Source organism: Polyodon spathula, chromosome 30 (assembly GCF_017654505.1).
Source record: "Polyodon spathula isolate WHYD16114869_AA chromosome 30, ASM1765450v1, whole genome shotgun sequence".
Classification (NCBI taxonomy): domain Eukaryota; kingdom Metazoa; phylum Chordata; class Actinopteri; order Acipenseriformes; family Polyodontidae; genus Polyodon; species Polyodon spathula.
The window spans coordinates 3,916,603-3,928,899 of NC_054563.1; the positions used below are offsets into that span (position 1 = coordinate 3,916,603).

General features: G+C 39.9%; 1 protein-coding gene across 2 annotated transcripts; it reads left to right on the forward strand.

The window, feature by feature from the left end:
- Positions 1 to 148: 148 nt before the first annotated feature.
- Positions 149 to 11,907, forward strand: LOC121302705 (ubiquitin carboxyl-terminal hydrolase 35-like). 2 transcript variants are annotated; one of them, XM_041232797.1, is made up of 12 exons: positions 149 to 221; positions 1,493 to 2,194; positions 2,896 to 3,031; positions 3,335 to 3,464; positions 3,914 to 4,015; positions 5,402 to 5,560; positions 6,970 to 7,163; positions 8,172 to 8,265; positions 8,414 to 8,520; positions 8,873 to 10,091; positions 10,850 to 10,937; positions 11,383 to 11,907. In XM_041232797.1, exons 2-12 carry the CDS (start codon positions 1,510 to 1,512, stop codon positions 11,430 to 11,432), a joined length of 2,964 nt encoding a protein of 987 aa, XP_041088731.1. In that variant the 5' UTR covers positions 149 to 221; positions 1,493 to 1,509; the 3' UTR covers positions 11,433 to 11,907. The 2 variants fall into 2 exon arrangements, with proteins under 2 accessions (XP_041088731.1, XP_041088730.1); XM_041232796.1 differs by lacking the exon at positions 149 to 221 and adding an exon at positions 228 to 399 and having other exon boundaries at positions 11,383 to 11,906.
- Positions 11,908 to 12,297: the final 390 nt, after the last annotated feature.

Here is a 12,297-nt window from a genome sequence, read left to right on the forward strand (position 1 = left end):
AAAAGGCCGCCATTTTCGCGGCTGCCAGGCAACCAAACCGGAACGTTTACAAACATGTACGGCTAAAACAAGACCGAAGCTGAAAGGTTCCGCACTCACCCCCACCTCTTTTCACTGATTGGCACTTTCTCTGTTGAGGGCGGTTCCACAGGGAAGGAATATTCCAGGAGGCGTGTGCGTGCTGCGCTGTCATGCTGTTGAACATTAACCAGAAAGATCTGGTAAGAACATTATAGGTGAAATGACAGAAGGAAACACTGGGCTCACCCCCATGAAGTGAAAGCCCTTGTTGTGGTGATATATGATACGTATACTTTTAGATTGGCCTAACATATTTTTTCTCAAAAGTGAAAAAAGACAGAATGCTAATTATTCAAAGGTGTGCATGTAGTTAAAAAGGTGAGTACATAGATGTTTTCATGTTATTTTGAGTATGAATAAATGTAAGTCAGCAAATAACAATTAGTATGTGCGCATGGGAGCTTTGTTATTTAAACTGTGGCGCAGCATTCAGTAACAAGCAGTATTTTCTAAGTTTAAAATATACAATAAAAAAACAAAATAAAATGAAAACATGAACAAATATATATCTTTATTGTATCAATGAGTGCCCTGTCTCGGGGAAGCTGCGCAGTTATTCTTATGAATTAAAATCCTCACGCTGTACTTACGTATATCTAGCCTTGCGCTTACAGAAGTACTGTTTCATTTAATTAAACTTTGCCCTAGTTTCCTATGCAATCTGACCAGTGTCATTTGCACCAGATTAAAATATTACGGGTTTTATTGCTGATGGTGTTTCATCACAGGATGAGTGTTTGTTGCACCAGGGCGTAGCGAGTCTTACTCCTGGGTGGAACATTAATAATTGAATCACGCATCCCTCTTTAGTCATACTGACAGTCTGTGGTGGTCACGTAATTTAATGTATATGACTGTTTCAAAACTATAGATCAGCGTTAAAGGATGTTACATGCAGTTTAGTTGTTTGTTACTAGTTTTTGTAGTATAACAGGTATGCCGTTTAGACCTGGGGAATGCTTACCGTATAATCACACAAATAAGCGCATCACATGAAGGTGGGGTTATACGCGGTGCATGGGTTTGTATGAGGAACTAGCCCGCACGTCTTGTATTTGCACTCATCTATGCGTATGGGCTTATATATGAAACGCTTTTATCCAAAGTGGCTTACAGATACTAGGGAGTGAACTATGCACCACAACTGCTGCTGCAGAGGCACTTCCAATAGACCATGGCATTTGCTGCATGCAGCCTGTTTCATCATTTTTTGTGTTGCAGTGACTGGACTTAGGTATAGGATGGTGATTCACTATTATCTCTGCTGTCTTAAGTTTGACATTAGGCATCTTTGTAGTTGAAGATAGGTGGTCCTTTGAGATACATGTAGAACTGCCCAGTACCATTCAGCAGCTGGAACATGGGAAGAATGTTTACACATTTTAAAAATGGTTGTATTATTTATTTGTAGCTCATTGTAAGGGAGCAATGGACAGGATCCTTGATGCAGTGATGGTCTCCCCCCACTCTGAAGCCGTGAAACGTGGCATGGTGCGACGAGTGCTAGAATCAGCACCACAGCCTCTGGACAGCGCCCAGTGCCGGGCCATGTACGAGGTGTCCACCAAGCTCTTCCTGCTGGGCGACTCTGAATTTGAGAGGGACGTGGGCAGGGAGGTCCTGGAGGCCTTCGCCCAACACCACTCGCAGGAGTTCGAGCAGTTTTTCAACATGAGGTTTGTGCTCAATCTCCTCCATGTAGGGTATGGACCCCTGGAAAAGAGGAGCCACCAGATCTTCCACTATATCCAGACGGGACTGCGGTTTGTAGCGGACAGCCCTTCCTCCTTGGACCTTTTCCACCTGCTGCAGATCGAGGTGCTCAGGATCGTGTGCGAGAGGCCTGGCCCCAAGCTGTGTGCCAGAGTGAGCAAGCTGCTGAGCCTGTACCCGCAGTGCATCCCGAGTGGGAACCTGCAGACAGTGTTCTGTCAGCAGCTCATCCTGAGCATCAGCCACTTCCAATGCAAGTCTGACGGGGACGATGAAATCCTCAAGTTCTTGGAGAACGTGACCAAAGCCAGCGGGATGCTACAGGGAGTTTGGAGGAACAATGTGGCTGCCATCCTGCCTTCCCTAAAAGAGCTGTTTATTGTGATCTCCTCGCCCGGAGGTGAGTTTTTGACAGGAAGAGGAGGAATGAACTACAGTACACGTCGTTTACACATCTTAACACACAGACAGTGTACCTGCTTAGAAGTTTATTAACAGTATTGGTTATGCAGGTATGCACATAGGGCTAGATTCTCAAAGCTATTTTCTTCATTTTTTTCATCAGACCAACAATGAACATCTCAGATATTTATTTAGAGACTTGAAAGTAGTCTCTAGTTGTTTCTTATTAGTTTTGGAATGCCTTAAAAAATATGTGCTAATTACTTTTTTTTCTCAATAAATAACTTTGAAAATCTAGGCCATATAGCCTGTGCTTTCTTCCATTGCACAACAGCACTCAGTTGAGGTTTTTACTTAACAGTTAGTTTTCATTGGGCAGGTTTAAGTGTAGCTCACAAAGAATGTACAAGCCATTCCACAGTGAGGAACCAATACAAGTAAAAGACCTAGTGCTAGATTTACTGCAGGGTTTAAGAACAAATTGTGCCCCACGCATTGTAAGGGATGTGTGTGTGTGTCTGCTGTGTGTGTGTGTGTGTGTGTGTGTGTGTGTGTGTGTTTAAGTAGTGAAGTAAGAGGCAGAATGATAATGAGGGGTGAATATGTTGACTGGCCATGTCCCTTTATGAAGACAGTTAAATAACTAATATTTGTTTTGCAGTGCAGTCTGTCCTGAGCTGCTTTGTATTCTTTCCCCAGAAGGGGGCAGTGTCCCATCCAATGCCCTGGCCAGTGTGGTCCAGTATGTGCCCCTGGAACTAATGGATGCTGTGGTTAGGAACCTCACTAATGATAAAAACATCTCTGATGCACAGATGCTGACAGCCATCAGTAGGTAGGGTGGTGGTGATCTGTTGATATGTTTGCTGTGTTTTTGCTTCCTGTGTTTTTGCTTATATATATATATATATATATATATATATATATATATATATATATATATATATATATATATATTTCCAGATGTGTACTGTAGGCAGAAATTATTATTTCTATTGAATAAAGTATAGTGTTTGCTGCATCACCTGCCTGGACAGCAAGGTGAAAGTGTAGAGATCAGTGAGTGCATATAAAGTGAAAATACATTCATACAGACAGAGCTGCTTAAAACATAGCAATATATTTTTTTTTTACATAGGATGGTGGACTGGTTGTCGTGGCCATTAACCAGAAACATTGATAAGTGGATCATTGCCTTAATGAAAGGCGTGGCCGCTGTGAATAAATTCAGGATCTTAATTGAGGTGACTCTTATGAAGATTGAACAGGTTAGTGAAACTTTGCAGATTTTATCAGCATTTCAGCAGAACCTCCTGTAAATTAGATATTATATCTCAATGGGACTTCCCTAATAAAAGTTCCCCGTAGTAAAAACATATCAATGTGTTATGAAGTATAGTGAAAGCATGATAATGCATAGGTAAGCATTGCAAAGCCCAGAGAAGTATAATAAAGCATATTGAAACTATGATAAGCAATGTTAGACTATGGTAAATGCATTTTAAAACCATGGGAGCACTGTATGGGAAAACTATGGAAAACATTAATAAGCGTTACACTGCTGAGTGAATACAAGATTTCCAAAGACATGCACAGCTTGCTTTACTATTCAAAACAGTGAGCTGTATTCACTAGAATGCAGTTCATTATTATTTATTATTATTATTATTATTATTATTATTATTATTACCTCCTTGCCTTCATAACTGTTTGGCAGGTTTTCTCTAAGTTGTTCTACCCAGTTGTAAGAGAGGGGGCTGTGTCTGTGCTGTCCTACATGCTGCTGAGTTTTCAACAGTCCCCTGAGGCATTTCACCTGGTAAGTAAAATCCTCTATGCTGCTTTCTAGATCTGTGTTACATATATTCACTTTTAATAGAATTCAGAATTCTTGAAGTTTTTTTAAGCTTATGGACAACATCAGTATGTTTTTGTAAGCATTTAAAGAACTACTTTTCAGGGCCATTCAATGGAAATTGTACCTTTGTTGCCCTGATAAGTCATAAATATAAGCTGTTTTTGTATTCTTGTAATGATGGGTCATTCCTAATGCACAGAAGTTTGATCAACAAAATGTCTTGGGCTAGCCAGTTGTCTGATGTAGATGATTTATCCAATGTAATAAATGTTGCATTGTAATTGAAATGCACTAAAACACAAACATCTACCCTATGTTTTAGTTAGCTGGCGTTCTAAACTTCAAATAACAAACAAATGAAAGTATATCCTGTAAAATATTTGGTGTGCCTCATCTAACCCCATGTACAGTCAAGCTAGGTATGGTACAATGTGAAAGAGCTTATAGTGTGAGGTTATGATGGCCCTCTGTACAGCATGTGTTTGCTCTAGTTTCTTTTCTCCACTAGATGACAGTGTTCAGAGTTTTTTGGCTTTGAAATTTTCATCAGCTTCTGGGTCATGCCCCATCGGCGATCACTGTTTTAAACAACACTGATAATTGGGATTGCTGCTTAAATGGGATACAACTCTGGAAGACGTACTTCCCAATGCTATTTATGTCGTTTAATTGGGATGTCACTTCGTTTAATTGAGATACAGTATTTTCAAATGATGAACAGAGATCGCTTTTCAGAGCAAGACAGGTCATGTAGCACAGTGCAGTGAGTACGTGATTACACTGTGACTTGTCTAAATTGCGTAAACCACGCTGAACTCTTGAAGAAGGAGAAGTCTCCTGTGGTTTCTCAGTCTGCTGTTGCAAAGAAAGCTGGCTTGTCAGCATTGCATGTGCCTTTAATTTAGGAAAAAATAAATAAATATTGACTCATATTTTAAATTATGTATTTAACATTTAATCATAATGTGATTTCATTTTTCTTTTTTCTTTCATTAAGAATTTAAAAAGTGTCACTCGGGTCGTCTCGAAAGCCTCTTAATCTGGATATTTGTACTTTGCATTCTGTATTCAAAATACTGTTTGAAATGCATTAAAAATGCATGTTGGGACCTAAAATTACCCAGACATTGATTGAAGTGTTTGAGGAATATGAGAGATCTGCACGACTCTGCAAGCAAGCACATCACTGTAGAGAGATGATTTGATGGGTGATTCATTTTTGACGAATGTTAGTCATTACCAAAGTAGCTTGCAGCTGACTCTTAATGGGGCTGTCCCGTATAAACACTCTCTAGTAAGTGAAGCACTGTTTGGTAACACAAGGGCTTTCATGTTCTCATGTTTCAGCTGCTGCCTCAGATTCCCCAGCTGATTTTGTCTATCACCAGAGAAGAGTCGGACTCCGGAAGAGACTTTCTCGTGCAGCTCGCCCAGTTAATTCACTGTCTCATCTTCAGGTTTACGGGGTTCCCAGACATCTACGAACCAGTTTTGGGGGCCCTGAAGGTCAGTCGTGAAATTAATTTAAATTCTGGACAGAGAACTGAAAAAAGTGGAATATAATTAGGGCTTCTAGGTTTTGGTTTTTATTTTCCATCTCTCTCCCTCCCTTTAAACCTTAACCCCTTGCGGTCCTATGTTAGACCAGGTCCGACATTACAATTTTCCCTACGGAAGATGTAAAGCACAGGTCTCAAGTCATTTTTTCTCTGGGAAAAGTCAAGAAAACCTTTAATGGCCGAGTGAGACCGATAGGAGCCGAATTAAGCCGAAAATAAAGGGTGTATCTGATAGCCCCATGCATCACATAGATAACACGGACATAAACAAAGGCTATCACAGACATTTGCAGAGCTTTTTGAGATGTTATAGTAATAAAGTAATGACCTGGATTGCGTTTTTGAGGAGTTTGGTGATAAAATCAGGAGTTGATTTATCAGTATGCATGTTTATAAGGAGGGATGTGAAAAATACAGCGAACAAGGGGTGGGGCTTGGCGAAAATGCAGTACTATGTGTGCTTTTGTGATTCAGTGCCTTTTAAATATATTTTAAACAGCGCGTGCAAACTAAACAGCGCGTGTGAAAATAAATTGGACCTCACGCGCCTGACAAGCACTGAATAAATGGACTGCAAAGGGTTAATTAATAGTTGTTAAGCCTTAACTGAATACCACATTGTTCAAATTAGCGACACACTACTAGAAACTAACGCAGTGGAAATTAATAAGCTGAATTTGGCGATTAGAGCCAGAAATGCAGGTTCAAATAGAATCAGGTGAGATCAATGCACATCGCTTGTGAACTCAATCAAGATATGAGGGTAAAAAGAAACAACTTCCTTTGATAATTAGTCTTTGACTAAGAAAGCGAATCGGCTCAGAATATGTTTAAAGGGACATCACGTGATCAAAAATAAAACCCGAAAACTAGAAGCCCTAAATATAACGCAATGCCTGCTTTTAAAGATGGCTCATTTTTCTATTCCCAAACTAACGTGTCCGTTATTTAAAGTTTTTTTGATTTTTTTTAATTTTTTTTTTATCTGTTTCATGAACATTACATTTTATGCTCTCTAAGCTTTTTTTTAGTACTATAGATTAGTGTGTAATTACATGGCAGTGGCCTGTGCTATTGTGTTATCAATTACAGCAGGTAACAAGATGTTGTTCACAAGACAATGTAATTACATGGTGTAAGTGCAAGAAGCATTAAGAATGACATATTTGTTACAGTGTGACAGTTTCATGTCCCGTGTTCTGGTGCTGTCACCATGGGGACAGTGTTTTAAAAAAAAAAAAAAAAAAAAAAGGATCATAAAGATCACAGTAAACCTTCAGGTTGTCTCCTAATTTATAGCTTCTGAAAACTGTTGTGATCTGGTCTGAAAAAAATGATATATTTACTTTCTCTTAGGATCTCCCAGTCCCCAGTGAAAACAGGATAAAGCAGCTGCTTGGGCAGAATGCCTGGGCCACCCAGAAGAGCGACCTGGCTTCATACTGCCACAGAGTCCCTGCTAAGAACGACACCGGGAAAACCGGTCTGGTGAACCTGGGAAACACCTGCTACATGAACAGCGTTATCCAAGCTCTCTTCATGGCCTCCGAGTAAGCAGTTTATTCAATGTTTCTTCTAGTAATTACGGTAATTGGGGTACTGGGGTGCATTCATAATGATCAATCAGTCCCAATAAGATGTGTGTAAGAGCCATTTGATCAGACGAAATCAGTGAGATCCTTTTCCTTTCCATGATTGTTGAGGAATAGTTGCACACAGCTAAGTGGATTTAATGACATGTCACATACATTCCAGAACAAACCCCATGCATTTGCATAATTTGTATTTGAAAATAAACCCTACAGGTTGACAAGACAAGACCCAGGCTAATCTCACCACTCAGTTGTTTTCTTTACATGTTTCTACGCCCATACTTAGCTGTAATTCATGCTCTAAAAATGGTCTTTGAAATCAAACCTGCAATTTGTATTTATATGTATTTATGCATTTAAATTACCAGGTAACAGGTAATTTCTTACAGCACAAAATGAGTAGCTAAATTACAGGGCAAAAAAGAAAACATCCCAAGGCATTTGGAATTTGTCTTTGACAGTATTTATAGACAGAAGCCTGATGTACAGTATGGTGTTCACATATGAAAATTAAAATATCAGTAAGTGAGGCCCTCTCGTTGATTTTCAAAACCTAATGGCACTGAATTATGTTAATAGAACATTACCGGTAATTATCTAAAAGCCACTGATAAGCTACAGTACTTAGCAGTAATTAGTATTATTGTATACTGTGTTATTGTAGGTTTTTTTGTTCAGGAGACATTTTATTTCCATTTCCACTAAAATAACACATGGAAAAGTTAAATACCCTTTATAAAAAAACATATTAGCAAACTAGGTAAAAATTCTGATTCTTGTCTTTGAAGACATACTGCCAGGACATTATGAAATAGACCAAAGTGGCAAAGAACTTAATATGATCCTACTTATTCAACAGAACACCATTTTACCAATCCGTTAATAGCTGAAATGCTGCACATTAAAAAACAAAACTAAATCTGTTAGCCGCGGTATGCAATTAACATATTGTTTTCTCTTTTCCAGCTTCAGGCACAGAGTTTTGCATTTAACGCAGTGTGATGCCCTGTCACTCATGATGAAACTACAGAGTCTCTTTGCTTTTCTTGAACGCAGTCAGGTAAGCTGCCTGTTTATGGACCCCGTCATGCTGGGTTTCAGATCTGTAGATTAAGGGTTTAGTGCACTGATTACATAGATAATCCACTGCTGTGGATAAACCAGGTGCATAGTGCAGGTAAAAATGAGTTCTAATTCCATCCTCCCAGCGGCCAACCATTTCTCCAGAGAGCTTCCTGACGGCATCCTGCCCACCGTGGTTTAACCCTGGAGCTCAGCAAGACTGTTCTGAATACCTCAGGTATCTGCTAGACAGGTGAGAAGTTTCTTTAAAAAAAAAACAACATTTCAAATCTCGATCCGTGGCTGTGGAAAAGAGACACAGTTTGACGTGTCTCGTCGAAAGTATTTCATATTATTTTGGATCAGAGTTTCATGGCCTACTCCCTAGGACTTGCGGTATTACTAAAAATGACATTGTTAATATAATATAAAAATAAGACTTTTTGTTAAATATAACTGTATATCTTATGACTGAAACTTTAAAGCTATGTATGAATTATCCCCCTAGATCATGCTGGAGAGGATATCTGTTTGGTAATTGTTGCAGTACAGGAACATGCAAATAGGCCACTGTACATTGAATATATTTATTTCCTTTCCCTTAGACTGCATGAAGAAGAGAAGACCAACAGCAATACCATTCAAAACCTGCGCTGCCTGTCCATAGCAGGTGGTATTGAAAACAGTGAAAGCACTGGCAGGACTCTGATTCAGAAGATGTTCGGTGGAAAGATGGTGACCAGGATTCGTTGCCTTCACTGCGAGAACATCTCCCGGAGAGAGGAAGTCTTTACTGACCTGTCCTTGGCCCTGCCACCACCAAGGACCAGTCTTTCAGGAAGTTTCATCATTGACCCTGTACAACCGGTTGTGGAGGAGATAGGACCATCAAGCCAAATACCAACTTCCAAACCACAACGACAAGCCCCTCAGTCACCAAGCAATGACAAAAAGCCACTGAAACAGGAGGAACTTTCTGTATGTGTTGTCCCAGTGGAGACTATTGGGAGCATGGAACAAACAATGCCTTATTATTCAAATGAATGTCCTTTAGGTAACTCCATGTCTGCAGTGACTTCAGACGAGCAGACACATGGTACAGAAGCCTGCAGATCAATCACGGACCTAATCAACTACTTTTTGTCTCCTGAAATGTTGACTGGGGAAAACAAGTACCATTGCCAGAAGTGTTCTACCTTACGTGATGCCGAGAAGGTAGTGGAGGTGACAGAAGGACCTCATTACCTTATCCTAACCCTTCTGAGGTTCTCCTTCGACATCGGAACCATGAGGAGAAGAAAGATCTCTGACAACGTCTCTATTCCTCTAGTTCTGAAACTACCAGTCAGGGTCAGTTCAAGAGAGCAGGGCTGTAACAGCGCTGGGAATCTGGAGCCTAAGCCAGGAGGAAGTGCTTATGAATCCTTGACCTATGATCTGTGCAGTGTGGTAGTGCATTCTGGGGTATCTTCAGAGAGCGGCCACTACTACTGCTATGCAAGGGAGTATGTGGGCAGTGGCTTTGAGAAACACAGCAAAGGTAGCACAGGTGCCCCAGCCGCTGCCAATCAGACCGCCGCTGAAAGCCAGTGGTTCTTATTTAATGACACCCGGGTCTCCTATTCCTCCTTTGAGTCGGTTACCAATGTAACCACCTACTTCCCCAAAGACACGGCGTACGTCATGTTCTACAGAAAGAGACCCTCTCACCAGACTGAGAGTGAAAGCGAATTCATATCAGCTTCTGAAAATCTGTACAGAGAAGAGCCACTGCCCAAACATCTGAGTGAAGCAATTACTAAAGATAACATGATGTATTTACAGGTAATATGCATTAGCCCTTAACCATATATAATATAGTGTATTTACAGTTAATAATACAATGTGTTCTTTGGTTAGTTAATATTCGTCAAAAACTGGAGCAACAGATGGCCTCTGTTCCCACAGTCAAGCCCATTGCCTGTTGTCCAAACCTAGACAAAGTATGTTACCAAGCTGCTGAACCCATGAGGCAAGGACCCATTGTAGGAATTTTCACACGGAACGTTTGGGGCATCAGACCAATAGGGGATGCAATGAGATGAATGACACCCAGCCAGTTTTCCTCCCTTGGCTCTCTTGAGCATAAACGTCAATGCAAAGCTTCCTGTAGTTGCTCAGTCTGATCTGCTAATTGGCGCAAGTGTGGTTCGAATCACCCTCATGGCTCACCCTGCAATCCATGAGACTGCAAGCTTTTTGGGACCCCTGTAACACTTTTACATATATGTAGAGACCAATTTACTCCGTTAGGATAATGCTTGGAAATAAAGGATCAATAAGTAATGCACAAAGGAAAAAAACAATCACCGAAACAGAGTTTACATTCAGTTACAAATATTCAGTCTCCTAGCCCATACCATACTACTGTCTATACTACACTTGCTTCTGTAATGCTATCCTCAGTAAACATTTCTGATGGGCGTTATTTCCCGTAATAAACAAACCACAAAAATCGGTTTATACGTAAACGTGTAGTTTGACTTCAATCAGTAAATAATGTGCTTGTTTTTGTCAGAATTAACTTTAATTATCTCTTGTAGGAACAAGAAAGAGCAGCGAGATACAGAGCTGCATCCTCATCTGCCATGGCGGCATCTCCAGTGTGGCTGAGGAGACAGAGAGGCGATGGTGAGGCAGAGAGAGGGGGTACCTTATGGGTTTACTAAAATAAGCTCTTTCACAGCCGTTACCATAACAACTTTCTTTGAAAGTCTCATCATTTTCCTGATTTTTTAAAAAAAATTTATTCTGCGCTGTAGATTCTCTTCATGTGTAGCAGGTGTTAGGATCCCTGTAGACACGACTTAAAGGGAACACCTATATTTTGGTGAGGACACTAATGCCTGTTGCACATGGAGTGAATAATAATGGAATGTCAGGTTAAATGGACTTGACCAGAGACAAATTCCGGAAAACAAAATTATCCACCAAAGAATTGAACCAGGTTGAGTGTGGAAGCTGTTTCAGTATTGAGAAGCGATAACGATAAAAAAAAAAAAAGATTTTAAATATAAAACGTCAAAGGTGTGCCAACTGGAGGAAGAGGTTAACCAGCAGCTTGTTTTCTTTCAAGGTGGTGTAGGCCACAGGAACCAGGAGATCCAGTCCCTACACTGCCCTTGATGTGCTTTATCAAGCTGGGTCTTCTTCTTTGCCCATCCCATCCTGCTGCCATACTGGATACAAAGGACACCACCAGGAACTATTGCAAACCTACACTGCAAATATCATGAGTGCCTTGACAGCATATTGGTATGTTCAGTAGGTGATGCCAACCCCCCGTGCCTAGCTTATTACTGCTTTCAGAATATATTATTTAAATTTCCTCATTTTAAATATTATTTAGGAAATACAGAAAACGTTACAAAGATATGGCAGAGGTAAGCCACAGATATTTATTAAAAATGGGTGCTGGTCGTGCTTTAAATTGTAGAAGTCTCTAAATAAAAATAATTTTTTTAAGAACTGTATATTGTTTTGACTCCATTAATATTGAACTTAAATAAGTAGATTGAACAAGTTCTTTTTCTGAACAACGGTCACTGAGGCTGCTGATGGTGAGACAGGATCTTTGCAACTCCTGGGGCTGTTTTTTCAGAACTTGTAATCTGGATAACAGTGAGCTGGATTTTGTAATGCTATATTTTGTGTTCAAGGTTACTTTTATCTGGATCGTTTTGATCTGTTTTTTTCAGAAAATGGCACTGCTGGATTATATTTATCTACATTGCAAATAATTACGATTACGAAATCCTTTTTTTTTTTTTTTTAAGTAATCTCGATCACAAAATATAGGATTAAAAAATCTGTGATCCAGATTAAAAGTTTTGAAAACCCGGTCCCTGGAGACCTGAGACTAATACTAACAGGCAACATTCAATGTAAATGCAACACATATTGAACTGAAGCGTGGTGAAGGGTCAGTGCTCTACTAATCAGATTCTAAGATAAGCCATTCTGAGACAAATCACTCCATTTACAAAAGTTC